This window comes from Centropristis striata, chromosome 21 (assembly GCF_030273125.1).
Source record: "Centropristis striata isolate RG_2023a ecotype Rhode Island chromosome 21, C.striata_1.0, whole genome shotgun sequence".
Taxonomy (NCBI): Eukaryota; Metazoa; Chordata; class Actinopteri; order Perciformes; family Serranidae; genus Centropristis; species Centropristis striata.
In genome coordinates, this window is record NC_081537.1 from 15,926,460 (window position 1) to 15,949,750 (window position 23,291).

The 23,291-nt window shown below is 37.6% G+C and overlaps 1 protein-coding gene across 1 annotated transcript; it reads left to right on the forward strand.

The window, feature by feature from the left end:
• The first annotated feature begins 3,507 nt into the window (after positions 1–3,507).
• Positions 3,508–22,464, forward strand: LOC131958917 (protein phosphatase 1 regulatory subunit 1B-like). Its single transcript, XM_059323989.1, has 5 exons — positions 3,508–3,781; positions 15,684–15,767; positions 18,021–18,096; positions 19,765–19,893; positions 20,002–22,464. Exons 1-5 carry the CDS (start codon positions 3,653–3,655, stop codon positions 20,133–20,135), a joined length of 552 nt encoding a protein of 183 aa, XP_059179972.1. The 5' UTR covers positions 3,508–3,652; the 3' UTR covers positions 20,136–22,464.
• The last annotated feature ends 827 nt before the right edge of the window (positions 22,465–23,291 follow it).

Genomic DNA, 23,291 nt, shown 5'->3' on the forward strand with positions numbered 1-23,291 from the left:
CACACACCTCAACAATCAATTGTTATAAGGACTCATAGGATGCCATAAGTATAAATAAATGATCAATGTATGCTTTATGCAGTATAGCTAATCATGATGTTTCATTGTTGGCGTTAAGTAAAGTGTAACACATTTTCATGCATTTAAAAGAAGCTATGCTGCATCATAAGTCATTTCGTCAGATACCAAATATAGAGAATTACACTAAGATTAGGAATGTAACGGTAAAGCTCAGTTTCAACCTGTAGGGGGCAATCCACGTGCATATTTTGTCCACAAAATGTATATTTTTAAGATTCATATATTCATATATTTGTAGAATTTGTTTTTATATTTGTAGCAGTGGTGGCTTTCCATGCCCGTTGCCTATGTTTGCTACAGTAGTTAATTAAGAAAGAAATGAATAAGAATAAGATGAGAAAGAAATTCAAACTTCAAATATTTCCTCACCACCAGATGGTTGATTAAGACTGTTTTAATTGATTGACTATTGAAATAAAGCTTGAAAAATGTACTGTCTTTTTCTCTCTCTTTTTTTAGTTTTATTCCTTAAACTGTAATTAAATCCCAAAACCAAAGTTTTCATATGTAAACCCTTATATCTACGTATTAAGTAGTGTTTGTGATTGATTGAGCTCCAAATCTGTGAATCTTAAAAATATACATTTTGTGGACAAAATATGCACGTGGATTGCCCCCTACAGGTTGAAACTGAGCTTTACCGTTACATTCCTAATCTTAGTGTAATTCTCTATATTTGGTATCTGACAAAATGACTTATGATGCAGCATAGCTTCTTTTAAATGCATGAAAATGTGTTACACTTTACTTAACGCCAACAATGACACATCATGATTAGCTATACTGCATTATAGATGCGTCTATATAAACCTCACTTTACTTAAAGCATACATTGATCATTTATTTATACTTATGGCATCCTATGAGTCCTTATAACAATTGATTGTTGAGGTGTGTGTATAGAGGGGTATGAGTAGTTGTAATGTATTATAAGCCTCATCAGTCAGCCTGTAGTTTACAACCAGTCAAGAGCACTCATAAGACACTTGGATTTATAAGTAATTATAAGCGATATTTATAACTGTTGATATAGTGCATCATGAAGCTTTATATGTGTTTATGAGTGACCATAATGCAGTCATAATGCATTATGATTGATTATAATGAGCATTATAATTCACTATGAATGCGCTCATAATGCACTATAGATATAGTCTTCATAGATAGTGTTACCACTGTGGTATACTGAACAAAAGACATTTTTTGATTATTCACATTTATAGCCAAGATTGTGCTCATTCCATAAAGGTGTAATACTTAAATGTTACACTGACATACAAGGCCAGAAATGGCTCGGGGTTCAGAGGGTTAAGGGGATGAACACCATTCCTCCACAAAATATTCCCTTATTTACACATAGAACCTTTATTTAATCATCTCGGCCCTGAAAAAACAAACACAACCAGACATTAAAGGACATAAGGCACCAGACATCATTTGAAGATGAAAGTTTATAGTAGCCTATATAATTTTGGTGTCATGTAGATAGGGATTGAGAACATCGCCTTACATCGCAGTCCAAAATCTTCCACAGGTGTTCAACCAGGTTGAGATCTGACAATAAAACTACATCATTTTACAGGACCATCTGAATTTGTTACGTTTCTCCACTCTTTTTTTCAGGTTATTTTTACTTTTAGTTTGTTAGCCCCTGTCTGTACATTAGCATATGAATATGTACTCTTTCCTCAACAGTCTCTCCTCAAACTCTTCAGCACACACACACGCATTCTGACACAACACTTACTGAGTGCCAACGCTGTGAACAGAACCTGTTGCCATGGCAATGAATTTCCCAACTGAATACCCTTTATTTATTTACAGTACATATGATATTGTGTTAGAGAACGAGCAATTATAACCACTAAGTAGGCTGCATTTACTTCAGTCCTGTACTTAAGTATTTGTGCTTTAGTTGAGTATTTTCATTTTATGCAACTGTATAATTCCACTAACTACGTTGGTAACTTTTGCACTTTTCACTCTTTAGTTACTGTTCAGATTACAGTTTTTTGATCCCCTGCCTGTCCAGCTAAAACCACGTATCTTCAGATGTGTTGATTTGAATTCTGTCAAAATGAACGTGTTAATTGTTGTGATTTATTTGAAATGTTTATAGTTTGACCGTAGCTGGCTGAGTTTTAAATATACAGTGAAGATACTGGTATCATATGTGACTAAGAGCAGATGAATCCCTTGGTATATCATGTCATCCTGTCGGTAAGTAGCAAAATAATGCTACTAATGCTACTAATGGTTACATTTTCTGAATAAAAATGGGTTCTATTGTTCTGTGGGTACCCATAAGTCTCCCCTTTACAGACAAATATCCATTATTCCAGCCTACAGTCTTAAGATGAAAAAAGAGAGCGATTGATTGCGAATAATCACAGCAAAGTGTGCCATTATTTAGTCTTTTTTTTTTTAATTAATAGACAGCCCAACTGGTTTTTAAGTTTTCTGATATACTGAAGGATGAGGTGTTCCCTTATGTATTTGAAATGTTTACTTTTTTAAGATTCATTGCTGCTGCTATTTTTTTTTAAATATTGTTTTTGGTGCTTATTGTTTTGTTCTTTTTAATTTAGGGAGTGCCATCATAATTTCGTTGTATTGTGCTGCTTTAGTATAATAGTGGCCTATAATGACAATAAAGTACTTGAACTTGGTTCGTGGTTCTCACAGAACAGACACGATACAAACATATGATGATCTTATAGAATATCATGAATTGCTGTAAAATAAACCACCCAACAGTATATAAAGGAGTTCAAATAAGCAGAAGTTTAAACATCTGCAGCAGTAAGATGCAACATACACATCAAATATAATAGGAAAACATTGATTTTGAATGCTGGTGTTGTAGTAAGATATTTTCACAGTGTCGTATTAGTACTTTTACTGAAAGCTCTGAATACTTCATCCACCACTGCTGAGAACACTGCTGGAAATGGTGTTTATGGTGTAAAGAGTACCATTGGCTGAAGCCTTACCCTTTTATAACTTTATGAAATAGGTGTTTTTGTGAGTACAATACCTGGTCACACTTATTTTAAGTATCATTTAATCTTTTTATTAAACATGGCAGACCTTTTTAAAAATACATTCACCTTACAATAAATTGTCATTATTAATATCATGCTTCAGAGAAGAGGGTTTTGAACTTGTCACACTGAAGGCATCACCACAGTTTTTGGAAACGTCTTATTTTCGGCCCATCTCAGGGGAAAAAATTATTTCTGGGCCACTTATGATTGTTTTTCCGACGGCAACTGAAGGCAGCACAAAGCTTCAGCACGCTCTGCTGCACGCACTCCTCTCCTCTTCTCTTCGTCACACAACAACACAGGACCGTGCAGACACAGTGGAGACGAGAGACAGAAACGGACAGTGACTGAGACAGACAGAGGGAGGGAGAGAGACAGACAGGCGCGACGCTGTCAAACGCAACTCCAGAGGACTGCTGGGACTTTTTTTTGTAATTTTGGGGAGTCTTCCACCTCACATAGGCAGTTCAATCGGACTTTTTGTGTGTTTGACGCTCGGCTGTGGAGGTGACAGGCTGGATGCCATGGACCCGCTGCTGCCCGCAGACACAGAGCTGATGGAGCGAGAGGCAGATAAGGACGCGAGGAGGAAGATCCAGTTCTCCGTGCCTTCCGCCGTGCCCACCCAGCTGGACCCGCGACAGGTGGAGATGGTGAGAGCGAGGGACCTACATGTGCCTACATGGGTGATGATGATGATGATGATGTGTGCGTGGAAGAATGAGGTCAAACTTGGGTCATCAACCAAATCCTGTTCTAATATCAGCGCTTTTTCTCATTTTTATGCAGCCTAAAACACCTAGTCCCCACCTTTTAGTCGATTAGTTGACTAATTTGTCGATTTCTTCAGCCTATAACCCCCCCCCCCATGCATAATTAGTCATTTATAAGAAACTTAAAGGCGCAGTATGCAATTCTTGTGAAAGATGCCATCAAGTGCTGATTCTTTGGGTTGGTGGTTGGGACACAACCCAAAGCATCAATATTTGACTCGAAAAATTAAATCTTTCTCCAAAATAGCACACTGCACAGAGTACCTCTCTGGTAAACACAATATTTAAAGTGGTGCTTGTGCATGAGTTTTTTGTGGAAAAAGTAGTCTATATGATTGTATGACTGTTATTCGACTAAGAATTTCTTAGTCTAAACACTGCCTTTTGACTGTGAGGTTCGAGTGACCTGGCAAAATTGGTAAAAGTAGTGCTAAAAATCTCCAATGTGCTTCCTTCTAACTTTCACCCTGACTTCTAAGTAAACAAAAGTGTCGCCCTCTAGCATCTGCAGGCCTTGCAGCTGACAGACGGTTACATAACCAGTCTAGCACGACTTTGCAGAACTCTGTATTTTGATGTTGGGTATTACTCTGTGGGCAGCAGGGGTATGGGGCAGCACTGGGATTAAGCTGAGCTGTGCAGCCTCAGTTTTCAGAGCCCTTAAAAGTGATGAGGCATCTCTGCCCTTCAAAAGGAGTGGAGGAGGAGGAAGAGGAGGAGGAAGTGAGGGATAAAGCACCGTTAGTAATATTAAAAATGAGATTATGCGCCTGAGTAATGCCTCATCTGTGAAACAAAATGTAGAAGGTCACATTGTTAGTCATATGTTGCAAGGAGGTGCTGAGTGCATTATGTAAAATAAATAAACCTGAAATTAACTGTTGCTTGCTGAACCATTGAAAAGAAAATGCAGGTAAAACATGCTGACGTGATCAGACAGAATCTATGTTGGTGAAATAGTGCAGTGTGAACAGGAATAATGTCGGCCTGTGCAGTATGGATGCAGTAATTCCGGCGATGACACACAGTAAAGGTCATCAAGGTAACACTGAGATAATGTTTGGATGCACTTCCCCCAGCAAATGTCAGCTAAATGATGTTGTAGGTTTAATCCACTTCTTTTGAGACAATAAGAAACAGTCAAAAACAGTCATTTTCTGCTGTTAGGTGTCTCTCAATACCAAAAGATGGTTTGGTGATTCCACGAAGTTGCATGGGGAAATGGGAGATTTTTTAATAGTTTAAAGAGTTTCACAATAAAAATATGTGTTTTTCTGACACTGTATGGTGGACAAAGGATGTCCCAGAGAGGCCAAGGCAAGCCAAGCTCCTGCTTATGCGTGCTCAGTTTATTTTTCTGATTCAGAGACTAAAATCCTTTGTCTGCTTAAAAAACATTGTTAAAAACAACTAAGATCGGGAAAAAAAGTGTATCCTATCAAAGTGGCTTAAAACTGGATTAAAAGTCTATTTTTAACAGCTTCTGGCAGACAATCACAGTGGTGACGCATAAGCAAAGAGGATATGACACCATTGATGGGCATCCTAATGTAGCAAACCATTGCTTGATTAAAATTATGGATCCGTCTTCTGTTTTGTACAAAAACATTTAACAAAATTTTTAACGTAGGCCTTGTAATTTATAGAGATTTTAGTGCTAAACAAGTTACATATACCTTTAATGACCGACTGCCCTTTAGAGGGAAATATCATTGGTGACCAGTTGCAATATCCTCATTTCCTCCCAAGATTGTGTGATTTCATGGAGCATCTGCTTGGAGAGTTGGTGTCAGGCAGGAATGCAAAAATAAACTAATAAATCAATGATAGCTACAAGCACTCAAATATTTCTCACACATCTGTTGTTTACAGCCAAACTGGCACTCTCTTGGGCTTTGGACTACTTTCTTTACCCCTTCATTTCTTCATTTGCTTTTTTAAGCAGCCCCATGTGTAACGTCTGAACATTATTTGGGTTAAATCAACTCTTACTGAAATGTTAATTTAATAATTGTATTATGGTAATTAGTTACAATACTTTTAGTATCTGAGGAAGTTTCACAAGACTAGTGTTGCTTATTTGTTCAATTATTAAGACCCTTTCTACACATAAGATAAGATATGACTTTATTTATCCCACAGTGGGGAAATTTAGTTGTCACAGCAGCTCAAGATACACATAGATATAGAAGACAGAATAAGAATTTAAAAAACAAGACGTATACATACATTCAATACACATCACATCATATACATACATTTCTGCTATTTGGCATAGTGTTCAAAATAATAGCAGTCCAATGTGACTAACCAGATTAATCCAGGTTTTTAGTATATTTTTTTATTGCTACAAGGCAAACAAGGTACCAGTAGGTGCAGTAGATTCTCAGAAAACCAAAAAGACCCAGCATTCGTGATATGCACACTCTTAAGGCTGTGCAATTGGGCAATTAGTTGAAAGGGGGGTGTTAAAAAAATAGCAGTGTCTGCTGTTGACTTTAAAAACACAAAACTATTTTGTACAAACTTTTTTGTTTCTAGGATTCAGCAGTCCTGTGAATCACTAAACTAATATTTAGTTGTATGACCACAGTTTTTTCTAACTGCTTCACATCTGTGTGGCATGGAGTCAACCAACTTGTGGCACCTTTCAGCTGTTATTCCACTCCAAGATTCTCTAACAACATTCCACAATTCATTTACATTTCTTGGTTTTGCATCAGAAACAGCATTTTTGATGTCACCCCACAAGTTCTCAATTGGATTAAGGTCCGGGGATTGAGCTGGCCACTTCATAACATCAATGTTGTTGGTTTGGAACCAAGATTTTGCTGGTTTACTAGTGTGTTTGGGGTCATTGTCTTGTTGAAACATCCATTTCAAGGGCATGTCCTCTTCAGCATAAGGCAACATGACCTCTTCAAGTATTTTGACATATGCAAACTGATCCATGATCCCTGGTATGTGATAAATAGGCCCAACACCAAAGTAGGAGAAACATGCCCATATCATGATGCTTGCATCACCATGCTTCACTGTCCTCACTGTGTACTGTGGCTTGAATTCAGAGTTTGGGGCTCGTCTCACAAACTGTCTGTGGCCCTTGGACCCAAAAAGAACAATTTTACTCTCATCAGTCCACAAAATGTTCCTCCATTTCTCTTTAGGCCAGTTGATGTGTTCTTTGGCAAATTGTAACCTCTTCTGCACATGCCTTTTTTTAAACAGAGGGACTTTGCGGGGGATTCTTGTAAATAGATTAGCTTCACACAGACGTCTTCTAACTGTCACAGCACTTACAGGTAACTCCCAGACTGCCTTTGATCATCCTGGAGCTGATCATTGGCTGAGCCTTTGCCATCCTGCTTATTCTTCCATCCATTTTGATGGTTGTCTTATGTTTTATGCCACGTGTCTCTGGTTTTGCTCTCCATTTTAAAGCATTGGAGATCATTTTAGCTGAACAGCCTATAATTGTTTGCACCTCTTTATAAGTTTTCCCCTCTCCAATCAACTTTTTAATCAAAGTACGCTGTTCTTCTGAACAATGTCTTGAAAGACCCATTTTCCTCAGGCTTTCAAAGTCTGAAAGTAAGAGCGTGCATATCATGAATGCTGGGTCTTGTTGGTTTTCTGAGAATCTACTGCACCTACTGGTACCTTGTTTGCCATGCAGCAATAAAAATATACTAAAAACCTGGATTAATCTGGTTAGTCACATTGGACTGCTATCATATTGAACACTACTGTATATGTTTTGTGTTTGTTTCCTGAAAGTACTCTGCATTTTTACAGATATTGCACATTGGAGAAAATATGTTTTAGTTAAATAAGTAGTATGTTAAATAGATTAAATAAGTTGTTGCATGTAGTAGTATGAACATCAAGTAATAAATATATTTAAATATATAAGTGGTATTTGGCATATATAGAAAAAAATACAGAAGGCCAAATATAGGCTATACATAACTAGGGATGGGTACCAAATTCGGTACTTTTATAGGTACCGACCGAATTCCGTCGGTACTACCGAGTACCGATTCAAGTAAAATCAAACGGTACCATGTTTCGGTACCTAAACGGCGTTACCTTTAAACTGATCATTGATTTCAACCTGTTTTCATTTGACGTCTTGATTAACAAGCGTGCTGACGGTCGCACTATTTTTTTATTTACCTCCTCGTCTGGTCCTGTCTGCTCACCCCGGCCACTAGCCACTAGCTGCTGCCCTCTTCCAACCCGGCGCAGAGACGAACAGCCCGGTTCTAGGCCTGCTCGCCGCCACCTGCTATCTCTCCAATGTCTCTACCCGGGTTTGGCCTTAGTCTGCCTCCAGATTGGACCTTCCTTACTCCGTTTGCTCTCTCCATTCTTCTGTAGACCAGTCATTAGCAGCTAGCAGCTAGCTGCTGCATCTCTGGTCCTCCGCTAAAACTCCGATCTTCAACTCAAGAATATTACCTGCCACTTTATTCCAAACTGCCTCGCTGAAATTAAATCCCTCAGACTCCTGCGTCATTCTCGATATGTTCACAGAGCAGCCCGACTCAACTTTGTTTATTCCAACCATGCTATGCCCACAATACTGTCTGACCGGTGCTGCGCCGCACAGCTACGACGTCATCACAACAAATCACACGTGCACTTGCAACCTTTTTTTTTTTTTTTTTTTTCTCCGTGCACTTGCCACCTGAGAGCGCTCCTCTGCATTCTTTGATAACACTCCAACCTTCATGTTACAAAATGCACGTTCACTCAACAATAAAGCACTGCTCATCCTGGATTTTATATTGTTTTGATATATTTTTTAAAGTTTATATTTTCAAACGCAAAAGTACCGAAAATTGGTACCGTTGAGTACCGATACCGATTCCCAGGTACCGGGTATCGGTACCGTATCGGTTCAAATGTGAACGGTACCCATCCCTATACATAACACATAGTCTGTGACAGGATTGTGTGAGCTGAGTCAGTTCTCCCTATAAGACACTCTGGCAATTTTCCGACTCTAGTAAGATTATTGCAAATCTTCATGGATCTAATGGGAATAAAAGCAGCAGCATTTAAAGCACGCAAACAGTTCTTACATCATAATACGTCTTAGGAAACGTCTTCTTATAGCCACCGAAGTGACCCTGGTGTCGTGACATATGAGAGGTAGGATCCTTATGGGATCACCTGTTGCTGATATTGGAGCAAAATCCGCTTTGGATTTCATTATTGCTTAAGAAACCAGCAATCCAGCTGAGGAGATGAACAATCGTTCAGCTGCAACATACGTTTTATAATGCATCATTTAGGCAGCTAATCCTCCCTTTATTGTTTCTTTTCCTTGTTTCCCATTTCGCCATTGCAGTGCAGGCTGCCACTCTGGTGATTAGAAAAAACACCCAATGGTCATGTCATGTGGGATGAGACTCAACTGTACTTGTATGGATGCTGCAAACCACTTTTCTCCTTGGTAATTGACCCTGACATGCTGCAGTTGCTCCTAGAAAAATATTCTCATTTACAGTTGATCAGGAGCATTTCTTGTTCACTTTATTTCACCTGTACTCAAATCTACCAACACAAGGGTTGTTCATTAGCCTGCTAAAAAGAGCTTTTTCATTAAATGTGCAAACGTTTTGGTTGAATGTTGAACTGAACTAGCAAATCATCTGATGTCAAAATCATTTCAGAGAAGAGATGAGAAGTTTTGTTTTGAAACAAAATTTTGAACTGAGCCATGTTGGTTTTGAAAAAGCTGAGTCTTCAGAATGAAACAGATCACTTTTGCACTCACAGTGAACTCGAACGTGGGTTTTGGTAGGGTTGCAAAGGGGCTGAAAATTTTCATGGGAAGTTAGGCTGGGGAATTTTGGAGATATTTTAAATCGGAAACCTTGCATGGGAATTATTGACATTTGGGGGAATAAATGGGAATTTATGGGAATTAACTGGGAAATTGGGGATAATTTAAACGAACGGTATCATATCCAAGCATAAATATAATAATTTTGTTTTATCATAAACAGACATCCATGTAAAATAATACAATTAAAAAATGTGAAATTTCAACAGATTTATTTGTCGGTAGAATTTTATCAAGTTTTAATTATTTTATTGAACAACCAATTCTTTCATTGAACAACAAACACATGAATGTTGAGTTTAATCACCCATTCAAAAATGAAGTAAAATGACCCTCCAAAAAACACACCCAAAAGTCCCATTTAAAATGAGAAATGTTTTATTGAACATGTGATGGAAGAATGCACAGTGCATGTAGGGGGCGTGGCATCAATAGGGGCGTGGCCTCATTAGCCCTGCAGGAAGCACTGTGCTATGTACATGTGATTGAGGAATATGAGATATTCAAGTGTACTTGTGTGGAATCTGGTTGTTTTAGTCAAGATGATGCTAAAATATCATAATCTATCTATAATCTCCAACTATATTTAAATTCCCTGTTAAGGGATTTTGTAAATTCCTGGTTTATTCATGTTTATTCCCATAGATTCATGTTAATTCCCATAAATTCATGTTAATTCCCATGGAAAGTTTCCAACTTTGAGAATTCCAGAAATTTTGCAACCCTAGGTGTTGTTAACTCTTGCAACAGTTAATGACCCTCATTCACATAAGGTTTCCGGCATGGCTTGGGGCTCTGGCAGTTCAGACAACTGCTGGTTAGATTTAAATACATACTTATTTGTGTTTATTATCTATGCAAACCATTTACATAATTTATTGTGAGCAATATCGGGCGCATTGCCAAAGCCAGCTGATATGAATATTTGAAGGAGTTTTATGAACAAATCATAACTGTACGGATTCCAACAGAAAAACATCTCATATTTTTATGCAAATTTTGCTCGCTGGGACTGAAACACAAGTCAGAATGTCAGCCAAACAGAAGAAATGAATGTAAACTAGTTCATTTTTTGGGACATTTTTCTAAGTTCAAAATTGTGCAGTATGAATGTAAACTAGTTTTTTTAATCTTTGTGAACTGAACTTGCAGAAAACTTACCTCCAGCCTGCTTTGATGCTGAAGATTTGAATCATGAAGTATTTACTGAACTTTGCTGCTAAAGAGTCTGTAAAGTTGCTGTGCTCCAAGGCCGCTTTAGGTGCCAAGGCGGTCATTGTCAGACCAATAGCCTTCCCATGCAGCCCTGTGAGGTTTGGTTGATGGTATTGCATGCTTTTGTTGCCCTTGTGAAAGGCTGCACATTCCCACAGACTGAAACCTGTGTGAGTTTCAATGAGACCCACCAACACAAGGCTGTATATAGGGGAATATGTGAGGGCCAACCAAGTTCTTGTGTGCAACTTTTCCAGCCATAAAATTAACATTGAAATGGCAAGCAGCGGCATGGGAACACTGGCAGGTACAGAGATAAGTAGAAAGAGTGAGAAGGTATGAATAAAGCAAAGTGTTGATGAGAGGGACAAAAGGGAGTGGAAAAAGTAAAAGATAACTGACAGAAGGCATGGAAGAAAGGGGGAAAGAGAAAAACCATCAGCCAAGGAGATGACTGATTAAAACCAAAGAGATTAGCTGTGGAGGCCTGAATCAAGGGCAAGGACAGCTGATGCCAAGAACACATTTTCACTGCAGCACAGCCAAGAGCTCTAAAAAATCCAGTAGGGTCTTATACAATAAACCACCATGCACACTTCTGCTACTGCTCATACATTATTCCTATATACAGAGTGGCAGAATATTGATTAAATTGTCAGTTTTTGGCACAGGATACAGCTTAGAATGTTTCAATGGCATGGAAAATATACAGTCATGGAAAAAAAATATTAGACCACCCTTGTTTTCCTCAATTTATTGTTAATTTGTAAAGGTACATTTGTTTTGATAAATATAATGATAAAAAACAAGAAATAGCTCATAATAGTTTAATTTAAGAGCTGATTTTTGATTTATTATCAAGAAAACCATGGGAAATGGCTAGATATCAGCTCTTAAATTAAACTCTTATGAGCTATTTTTGTTATCATTATATTTGTCCAAACAAATCTACCTTTAGTTGAACCAGGCATTAAAATCAACAATAAATTGAAGAAAAAGTGAGGTCTAATAATATTTTTCCACGACTGTATATTCACATGCCATTTAGGAAGACACAATAACCAGTCATGCCGCCTGGTTGATAAGGGTTCGAAATTCCGATGTGGTGTTCTTTAATCAACTCTAATCTATTTTTAGAAACTCCTCACTGGAAAACAAAAGGTCAAATGGCAGTGGTGGGCTTCATTTATCTTTTCTTGAACATCAAATCAATCTCTACACCGGATTATTCACAGACTAAATTGAAAGCATTGTACGAACATAGCGAGGGATTTATGGTCTCCCTGCATGGTCTTAATTGTTAAGTGGATAGGTTATTTCTCTGTAAAGGGCTCTTTAGGACAGTGTAACCCAATGCTGCCATGGTGCATTATAAACATCCAGATTAATGCAATGAATGTTAGGTAACCACGAAGGTCATCCTACCTACCAAAAATGAGGTGGGGGATTAATGATTGACAATGTGAGCACTGTACTGAAGTCCTGTGCTGCTTAAATTCATCTTTCTAGCAGTTTCTGTGGCAGAGAGGTTGCAGTTGCCACATTTCTCATTTTTTTTGCAGGATGGTTCTCATTAACTGCAGAAAATTAGAGTAGAAAATTTGAGAAACACATCAGACGTGCAAAGTTGGCGTAGTGTTCGGTCCAGCTGTCCTCACTCTCACTGGCCCCGGCATGGTGTTGTGTGTTGTTGTTTTTTAATATGCCAAACTTCACATCAAAGTTTTATTCACCAGATATTTTTTGTCATGCAGCCTGTAGCAACACAGTGAAGGTGGGTAAAACCTTGAGCAATATTTCAGTGAATGTGCAGATACTCTTTATGCACTCAACAATACAAAGGCTTGTTTTTTTTAATGTTCAGTGTTTTTAATATGTATAAAAAGCTGAAAATCATTTAAATGGGTTTCATTTGTGATCAATATGGTTTTCAGACACACCACACTGCCATTTGCGTGGTGAAATACCATTGAAAAAGACATACATGTTTGTAAGTTAGCTATTTGACCAGAGGCCAATTGTCATTGATAAACTCACAAAACTTTCCGTGATCCCTTAACTCAAAAAATAGCCCAAACTACTTTGTTTTTTTGTTAAGCAGCCTCAATCACATTATTATTCCCGAATTTGTTTCACACAAAAGATTGGCTCATCTCCATCCTAAACGAAACTGTCCTCACTTTAACTGAAACTATGATCTTTCCCTAAACCTAACCAAGTCGATTAATTACCTAAACTTAACCAAACTGCGAACCATTTCACAATGTTAATCATGTGATCAAAACTGCAAGTGTTACCTTAGGTATGAGGACGTGTTGATCTCTTGCCACCAGTAGGGGGCGCTTACAAGAAACTCTACTGTACAGAAGGCTGAAACTAACAATATAGTCATATCGGTTGGAAGACTTGTTGTTCCAAACAAAACTGAATGACTGATACATTATTGGCTCAGTAAAAGTATTTGTGTAACAAATCAGGATGATACTTTTCCATTAAGCACTAATTAGTCAGGTTTATTTCTGTTAGTATGACTCATTTTCTGTTGAATTTGGTCCATAAAGCAAAGTCAACATATAGTTCCAGCTCAGTTATTATGGCAAAGTTTGCTAACTGTGTTAAATTAGCCTCGTGGACCCAAATCAGCAGAAAATGAGTCAGACAAACCAAAATAAAATTGGCTTATTTGGTGAAGTCATTTTATGGAACATGGCTTGGTTCAATAAATGTAAAAAAAAACCCAAAGCAAATCCCCAGTAGTGTCAATTTTTTTTACAATTCAATAGGTTATTCCACTCAGATGCACTTAGCTTTGTGATACAGTGTTATCATTTATCCCATTCAAGCAGAAGACAAAAATAGCCAAAATGACTCACAAATCCAGGGAATTTAATTTATTACCAGCTAGCTGCATGTGATGAGAAATGTTAAACTAATCACAACAAATGTTACAAATCAAATCAGCCTTGCAGTGCAGCTTTTCAGAGCCACTACAGGTATCAACAGGCATTTCACACATGCACAACAACAACCGGATGAAAATACTATGATCCCCGTTGGTGCTTGACCTTCTGGCAACCGTGTTAACAAAACACTCAGAAAAGGTCACAGTGTCTGAAAAGGCTCTCACACAGGTGCCGAAGCTGCAGATTAGTCCTTTGACTGCACATGTTTTTTCTGCCTGTGTGTGTTTATCTGTGTCCAACTTCTAATGTTTGTTAGAGTACTGCATTGAAATGTTAATGTTGACACATTTTAAACCTCTAATTGGATGCCTTGTAGTTCATATTTAAATGTGTTCCCCCCACAATGGGAAGCATGTTTAATTCTAGTGTCTGAGTGATGAATATGTATGAATCCAGCAGCACGCAGGGTGAAGCAGCGGCAGGAAGTAAGTTACTCCAGAGTGAAGGCTGCCCACACATGCCTACACGCTCAGCCGTGATTGGCTTGGCAGCCACTTGTATCTCACAACAATCTTATTACCATAACACATTACAAAACAGAGAAAGTGATGAATATATTGTATATTTCATAACACTTAGTTATTGTTAGCCAGGAAGAGGTGTTTCATTATCGTTTTACTATCAATAAACAATGCTGGCACAGCTTTGGCTTAAAAAATAGGTGAAAATAACATATTTATTGGCAACAAAATGTACTTAAAGTGTTAAAAGCAAAAGTATGTAGCATGCAGAATGTCTCCGGTGGTATTATAATATTGATGTATTAACATATGAGCAGCACTTTGATGATGATAATGGAAAAGTGGAGCTAATTTTAAGTAATTTGTATATTTTAGACAGTAGCTAGGGATTATATTGCATGTTTTGTATTCAAAATCTCAATCTGTAAAATATAGTGGAAAAAAGTACAATATTTGCCTCTGAAATGGAGTGAAGTACTAAGGTGCAATTTAAAAAAAATCATTCAGATTGAATATATTTTAATCATTACATTTATATTTTTAAGTTGTGTTGTGCAGCAGTCTTCTCATATCATACTGAAATTGTTCAGATTTTAAAGTTGCAGGTCATTCAAGTGCATAAATGTTGGTTTCTATGGCTCCCTGTGCTTCACAAATTCAATGCATAAAAATGAGGAATCCAGTCGAATAATGTAGAAAATCTTTTTTTTTTTTTTTTTAGCCCGGAACTGTAACAAAAGCTACAATACCAGCTGGAGATAAATGAATGTGATTCCTGCTTTATGTTCATTTAGTATCAGAAAAAATGCAAAGTAATTAGTTGGACAGATAAAATTCTCAACCATGAAGTAATGTTGGAAACAGAACAATGGCATTTAAACTGTGAACCACTCAGCACCAATCAGTGAAGGCAAGAGGGCCATTATTTGGCAGCAAGACACAAGATTGTTCAAGATGGTTTAGGACATGCATCTGGTGGTAAAATAACATGTTGGACAGAAGAATTGAAAAACTGAATTATTACTAACAAGTGATGGGAACATGCAGTCCAGGCAGCTGCCATCTATGACAAGATGCAATCCTCATTCAGGAACAGTCTGGACCACAATCTTTTCTATGTTGTTACGAAACGATATGCATTTTTAAAAAATCCTCTGCAGACATAACTTCAAGAACATCAGGGCTGAACAATAAAAGAGTTTCACCTTGTCCCTATGAATGGGGCTGTCTGATAGGGGCACATTCAAACAGATCACAGTTTGATCAATTATCTCTCTGTTTTTGCTAAGATTCGACGCAGGAGGCCGACACCAGCCACACTCTTCAGATTGACAGACCCGCCATCACCTGAGGAAGACATTGGTCCTCACCAGGTAGATCAGATGTCATGTACTACTTATTTCAAATCAAATACAATGAATTTATCGATTTGTTCAACATGAGTTGTTGCAGTGCAGTAGAACACAATGCAGTATTGAGTTTCTGCTTGATTGTTAAACCTTGTTTTTGTTATCAAGCCTTGTCTATAAAGCAAATGCACCACTTTTGTTCTGTGGGTGTTATAAAAGGCATTTTTGGACAGGGATATTTGCATTGGAGGCAGGAGAGCATTAGGTGGGATGAGCAAGAGTGGGTGCACACCAAAAGAAATTCACCTCCGAGCCAATTCTGTATCTCTATCGTGTGTGTACAAGGCAATAGAAATAGGGGGCCAAATGCAGACAAACACACATGCAAGTATTAAAGACAATTGCCAGGAACAGGCTTATAAATTGGATGGCAGTCAAAGAAATTCAAGTTGGCATGACTGGTGAGCAGGTTAACATGTTAAAAACCGGAACAAGTAATGAGGAAGCAAAAATAGGTTCTGAAATGACAGAACAGGTGGATGTGGGAGTCGGGACCATAGACCATATAAATAATGGACATATTGAAGTTTGTGGAATGCCTGTTTGAGGCCTCTCTATACCGGCAAACTGACTGAGCGAAGTCGCTACTAATTCATGTTAGCATTAACTGGGATGTTAATTTTGGCTAGCAACAAAAAAAAAACTTTACGTTACTTCACTAAGTAAAATGAACAGCAACTCCTTGGAGTTTCTATTAGTACAACCACACACTGAACAAGACAATGAGCATAATGTTCCAATAAACTTTCATTAAATGAAAATAAAGTGGGAAAGGGTCAAAGCTATGAGACGAACCCGGACGAAAACAGGACAACGACAAACAAGTTCACGGCTGGATACCATAGATAGAATAGATATAATAATCTTTATTATTTCTATGCTGGATATGCATTGCTTTTCTTCTCTCAGCTCGCCTTGTTAGTGACCTGTCAATCAAAGGTAGCCACGCCCCAAATCATACAATTCTTTTATATTCTATTTTCTTCTAAATGGGGCCATTATTTACACTATTAACATAAAATTGTCTTGAAGAAGATTTTTTACTAGGGATTGAGACCATAGTGTTGTCAAAAAAAAAAAAAATCTGCGGTAATAAATCAAGTGAGCAGTTCTCCCATTTTGTATTGAAATGAATGGACCAAAATGCTTCTGCAGCCACCGTCAGCTGCCCCTGTTGGAATTTTTCAGTAGAATGCAGCTTAAGGCACTTCCTGGTTTGCCTCACTGCTCTGACCCGAGGTTGCCGCTTGGTCGGGACCAGGATTGGTGGGAAAATCCGAGGGCATCTGGTGGACAGTGGGAAGAAGGGCAGGAACAGTCTGACACAAAAAGAGACTTTTTGACTGCAACCTGCGGCCTTTGTCATTAGAAAACATTTTGACTTGCAACCACAGGAGACGTACAGGTGCAAATAATGAAACTAATGATGGCAGATTTCCATTTAGCTGCTCATCATGCATGCTTGCTCCCTCGCTGTTGCTGTCACTTTTAACACTTAAAAACAAGAGAGCCATTGTTAGTGTTATTAGTTTTCTACTGGGACAAGTCAAAATGTCTGCTGTAGTCAACGCCTATGCATGGAGAAAGTGAGTGGTAGCTGGAGACAGAAACAGCAAAAAGGCTGCATTATTGGCAATATTTTGATCGTTTAAATCGCTGAATATCTGGTGGTGTATTATTTTTTCTCTGAATACGACTGGCAATTAAATGCAAGTGTTTTAGCATTTGTTTTATCTCCTTTATTAGACTTTTTGTCATCTTAAAGCAATATCTCGTCCTAGCTGCATTTCTATTATATGTGGCCAATTTAAAAAATAACAAAAAAAAGCAGCTTACTGTATTTTGTGACTTATTCAAGGCCACAAAACTATAGCGTAATGTTGTGTAGGGTATTGTATGGCTAAAAGATATACTGTTCATGTATGTTAATCCTTGATTTGGATCCTTTACTTCTGCCTTGAAATATTCCTTTTTTTCTCTGAATGACTGACGGTTAAATTCAAGTGCTTTGTTACTGTTGTATCTCTTTTATTAAACTTTTCATAATCTTGAATGAATGTCTTATTTAGCTAAATTTATTTTGTATTGTAACAATTAAAAAAAAATAATAATAATAATAGAAGTTGACTGTAGTTCGTGATATACCCGAGACTACAACACGGCTAAAACGTGTGTTCATGTCTGTTAATCCATGATTTGGATGCTTTGTTTCTGCAGTGGGTTCTGGGTGAAAATGGAGCCTTGAAAGCCAAACTGGTTCACACGGCAGCCTACCAGCCGCCCTCACTTAAAGGTAAATGCGCCGTTGTGAAAATATCTGCATGTATTTCAAATATGTTTCAATTTACGTAACAAATGACACAAAATGAAAGAATCTGGGAGACCCAATCCTGCCGTGGCAGCTACCATGTGGTCTATATCTGTTTGGAATACGTTCCTCTCCAAAAACCACAGTGAGAGGTGTGTGTGTCTCTGTGTGTCCATCTGTGTGTATGTGTGTGGATGTGTGTGTTATGTGAGATTAGGAGCAGAGACAGCTGTGAGTGTGTTCGGGATCATCCTGGATTATAGGATGGGCACACAGCTGCAACATGGTCATTGCACATACACACATACACGGGTACAACCAGAGTCACACACATAAAAACACACACAAAAACATGACTATCTGATATGAATATGTGTATAATATATTATGATTTCTCTTCTCCTTTTGTACATTTGACCCTTACACCTTTTACATTTTATTACTGTTGCTGTCTGAAATGTCTTTGTAAAATGCATTTAAACAAACATGCCTATATTATATTATACATTATATATACATTTGCACATAAACCCAATGAATGAGAATATGAGATATTATCACCCACATTTTATCAACTTTTATTACTCCCCTGTAGCAGTGATGTAAAAGTGCACTTCACAACCCCATTACATCACTGTTGGGTGTTTGTTCTACTGAGATTTGTTTTGGGAGGAAATATTATTATAAGGGTAAAATGCCAATAAGGGAAGCAAGTGGCAGAGGTAACAGCTAATAATCTAGTATCAGAACATTATCATTACTAGGTTTTTATTATTCTTCATTAAACCACTGGCTCTATCTATTAGAGCTCGTCCTTTAATTCTATGTATGCCAGTGATACCTTTGAGCATCAGTATATATGTAGATGACATTGTTCTATTTTTTTGTGCATCAGTGTCCTTTTCTACAATTAGGAAATTAGGAGATTATATTTATTTACTATGTTGCCTCACAGGAAGAGGCTCGCAGCTCTTCTGTAAGGAGACATAGGAAATATTTTATATCATGCTCTGTTAGCATGGGCTCTCTCCAGATCCTCCGGCTTCCTCCCACAGTCCCAAGACATGCAGCTTAGGTTTAATTAAGACTCTAAAATACCCCGTAGGTGTGAATGAGAACATGAATGATTGTCTGTCTCTATGTGTTGGCCCTGTGATAGTCTGGCGCTCTGTCCAGGGTGTACCCCGCCTCTGACCGAATGTCTGCTGGGATCAGCTTGGTTTTGTGGAGCCAGAAGAGAAGATATTTGGACGAGGGGGTGGTTAGCATGTGCAATAATGAAATGTCTTTTTGAAGTGAAGGGAGAACGAAGCTTCGTGAACCATTTGTTTGCAATTAACGGAGCCCACTAGATGGTGCTCTTTGCTCGACAAAAGGCTAAAAACACTTCCAATTTTCCAAAACAGCAATTTCCATTGCTGAAGCCTTTTTTTAAGCCAAGACAACCATCTAGCAGGCTAAAAAAACAAAGCAAATGCTTCACGAAGCTTCATTGTCCTTTAAATATCTTTTAGTACAACCAAATACTGAACAAGACATTTTAGGTGAACAAAATAATACAGTAGCTTTCATGAAGTGGGGTAGCCATGCCCTTAACCCTGCTCATTTATTCTCCAGTGCTCCTTTATTCTATATCCAGATTTGTATTTTCAGCTGTCCAGAGGATGGCTCAGGCCCACCTGGCCTCCCTAGACATGTCTTTAAAGGACAAAGAGGACCCCTCTTCTGGGGAGGAAGAGGAGGAGCATGAGAAGGACAGCCAACAGAGAGCTTCAACTACAGGTGGGTCGGACATTTCGGTCTTTCACACTGTGCCATTTTTATATCTTATACTGGTATTTGTGCCACACATAGATGTTGGTTACACTCTTGAAATCCCTTTCTTGTCAGATGTAAGGGAAGAAAGCAAACCTCTCAGGGAACAGTGTGCTGCGCCGGACAGTTTGGCAGGAAGTGCTGATCTCAGCTGTCACCGCAGAGATGAAGAGGAGTCCAAAGTAAGAGAGAAAGGAAAAGGAGAATGACAAAAACAGGGCTCCGATGGCGGCAGAGTGTTAGTGTGGAAAAGACTTGCATAGCACACATATGGGCCATGTGTGTGCATGCATGGATGTGTGTTATTTGGTTCTGTGACTGTTTGCATGCATGTGACAAAAGAGATGAATTTGGGAGACTTTGAGGAAGGTCAGAATATTAATGAGCAGGTACAAGGAAAAGTTTAACCTGAGACTCATGTGTCCGTCAGCCGAGGAAGCCAGGGCTAAATTCCTATCAGCCAAGGACACTGCACAAGAAATATGAGAGCTGCAGAGAACTGTGGCATTTTCTCAAACAAATGGAGGTTTAACAGGATTCAACAGAAGTCTGAGATTTAGGGTAGTTTTAACAGAAAATATCCATGTGTGAAGAATCAGATTTTGAATCACCTTTATTCACATAATGTGCAGCTCATGTAGTGATACTGGTGCTAAAACAGCCACGTCGAGAACAATTAGTAAGAGCGGCTAATAAACACAGCTTGACATAAGATACGAAACATATATACCATCTTATGCATATTTTTCGAACATGTAAGATTATACTTTATCTGTAGTCTGAAATGTTTGTGGGCCCTGATGAGGTTGTTATTTTATAGTATGTCTCACACAGTTCATCAAGAGATTATGAATGAGCTCCTGAAAGCACAATATCACATTATATTTACAGTGTGATATACAGTAATATTGCAGAGCCAGTCCCTTTTGGAAGTTCCATGGCATGATGCAAAACAGCTGCAGAGGGAGACAAAAATACTTCAAAGAGATGCACAAGGATTACAAAAATACTTAAAAAGACGATAAACAGCTGCAAAGAGACAAAATGGCTAAAAAAAGAGACACCAAATGTCCATAATGAGAAGCAAAACCCTAACAAAGGGACACAAATGGCTACAAAAAGACCTCAAAAAGCCTCAAAAAACAACTACAAGGAGATGCAACAGCTGCAAAGAGACTCACAACAACCATTAAATTGAGCACAACATAGACACAAAATATCTACAAAATGACAAAAATGATACACAAAATGAGTACAAAGAGATTTAGAAAGACATTAAAGAGCCCACATCTACAAGGAGATGCAAAACAGCTGCAAAGCGACACAGAAACTCACAACAACTATTAAATGGGGCAAAACAAACACAAAAAGACACAGGGTGATTATAAAGAGACTTAAAAAGACGTTAAAGAGACCAAAACAACTACAAGGAGATGCAAAACAGCTGCAAAGCGACTCATGACAGCTATTAAATAGGGCAAAACAGCACAAAGATACACAAAATGACTAGAAAGAGATCCAAAATGACTACAAGGAGACACAAATTGACTAAAAGGTGACAAAACAATAACAAAGGGACACAACATGACTACAAAGAGACTTAAAAAGATGTTAAAAAGACCAAAACAACTACAAGGAGATGCAAAACAGCTGCAAAGAGACTCAAGACTATTAAAAGAGGCAAAACAACCACAAAGAGACACAATGAGTAGAAATGGATGCAAAAGGACACACAATATGACAATAAAGTGACACAAAACAACTACAAAGGTCCAAATGGACTAAATAGAGCAGAACAACCACAAAGAGATGCATGGTGACGTCAAAGAGGGAAAACAACAACTAAACAAAGCTTATGAACTATAAAGTCTGTGTGTCTTATGTATGAGAGGTGGCGGGGCCTCAGTAGTTCTGTGCCCAGGGGCCCGTTGTCTCCTCTGCCCAGGACTGTCATGCTGCTTCCAAAGTCTTTCAGTTTGCTTTCCTCACCCTTGTAGACGTTTGCGTGCAAGGTCAAGAAAATCAGAGGTTGGATTACAGACGATTTGTGCGCAGTCACAGCCACAGCAGACCAGATTAAATCATATCAGACTAATCCAACTAATCACGATAATGCAGCCGTTTCTGGTTTTATATTACAAACAGGCTTTTTGTAACACGTCAACTAACAAGCATGATCTGTTTGAGATGGCAGAGGTGATTGGTGCGAAGTGAAAGAATACCTATTTTTTCAAAAACAATGTATATATGATGATGGGTGAAGGTTTGTTTTTTGACCTTGTAAATAAGTGATGTTTTGTGTTGGTTGCTAATCAAACAATTATAACGGGCTGTTGGTGTTTGTGTGATTGTATTTCTGTAAAATTAATCTGTAGGAATGTACAATGCGGCATATTTCTTTTCTAAGAAAAGAAAGACAAAAGGCTTTATGTGGTATCTCAGTTATCACATGAAATCCAGACATGTGACAAAGTGTAAGTGTTTGAATACAGCAAATTAGTTTTATGAGTTTTATTAAATGAAGAATATGAAAAAGTTTTTCTACTGTTATGACCTTTTTTCTTTACCATTTGTGAACATAGTTGGATGTATACAAGTCTATGAGGGTTTTTTATGGTTAAAGTATTCCCAAATAAGCTTAATGAAACACATCATATCCTCTAAGATTAGCCAAATCATAAAATATATATATATTTTTTGGTCCATGGCTGATATTTGAGTAGAGTTGTATTTCTAAATTCCATAATTTAAAATAACATAATTTAACCCTCCTCTTATGTTGCGGGTCAGATTGATTTTTTTTCACATTTCAAAGTTTAAAAATCTAAAAATAGTTAAAAGTATTTTTTCATTAAAAGAAATAAAAATAAAATTTTAAATTTTAAATAAAAAAATCAATGTAATGTAAAACCATTGTATTTTATATGTAGATCTTTCCAATGTACATAAAGGTTGTAACATGCATTTTTTTAATGAAAAAAAGAGTGAATTATCCTCATTGAACCATGATCTGTGAGAGGTAAAGAACACCATTGCACTAAATATTGATTGAAATGGATAATGATAGTTATTAATGAAATATAAACAATGTCTATTGAATTTTTTTAGTTTCTGGTCCTTTAGGTCATTAAAAATTCCTTGGGTTATTGCTGTATAGGCTAATAGGAAAAAAGGAAGAAAATAATTAGAAATTAGATTTGTTTTAGCATCTTTATTCACATTATATCACAAATTACAAAACACAACAGGCAGCTCATCAACCTCTCAACTAAATAACAATTATATCAAAATATACTGTTTATAAACAGCTTGAAAAATGCTATGTTATATTACATTCAGTGAAATGCTTAAAACAGAAATGAAAG

What these genes read in the sequence shown, in the direction of transcription:
- LOC131958917 (XM_059323989.1), top strand. Translation starts at nt 3,653, where the DNA reads ATGGACCCGCTGCTGCCCGCAGACACAGAGCTGATGGAGCGAGAGGCA. An exon ending in ACCCGCGACAGGTGGAGATG is followed by an intron (nt 3,782 to 15,683) that starts GTGAGAGCGAGG and finishes GTTTTTGCTAAG; the next exon opens with ATTCGACGCAGGAGGCCGAC. An exon ending in AAGACATTGGTCCTCACCAG is followed by an intron (nt 15,768 to 18,020) that starts GTAGATCAGATG and finishes TTGTTTCTGCAG; the next exon opens with TGGGTTCTGGGTGAAAATGG.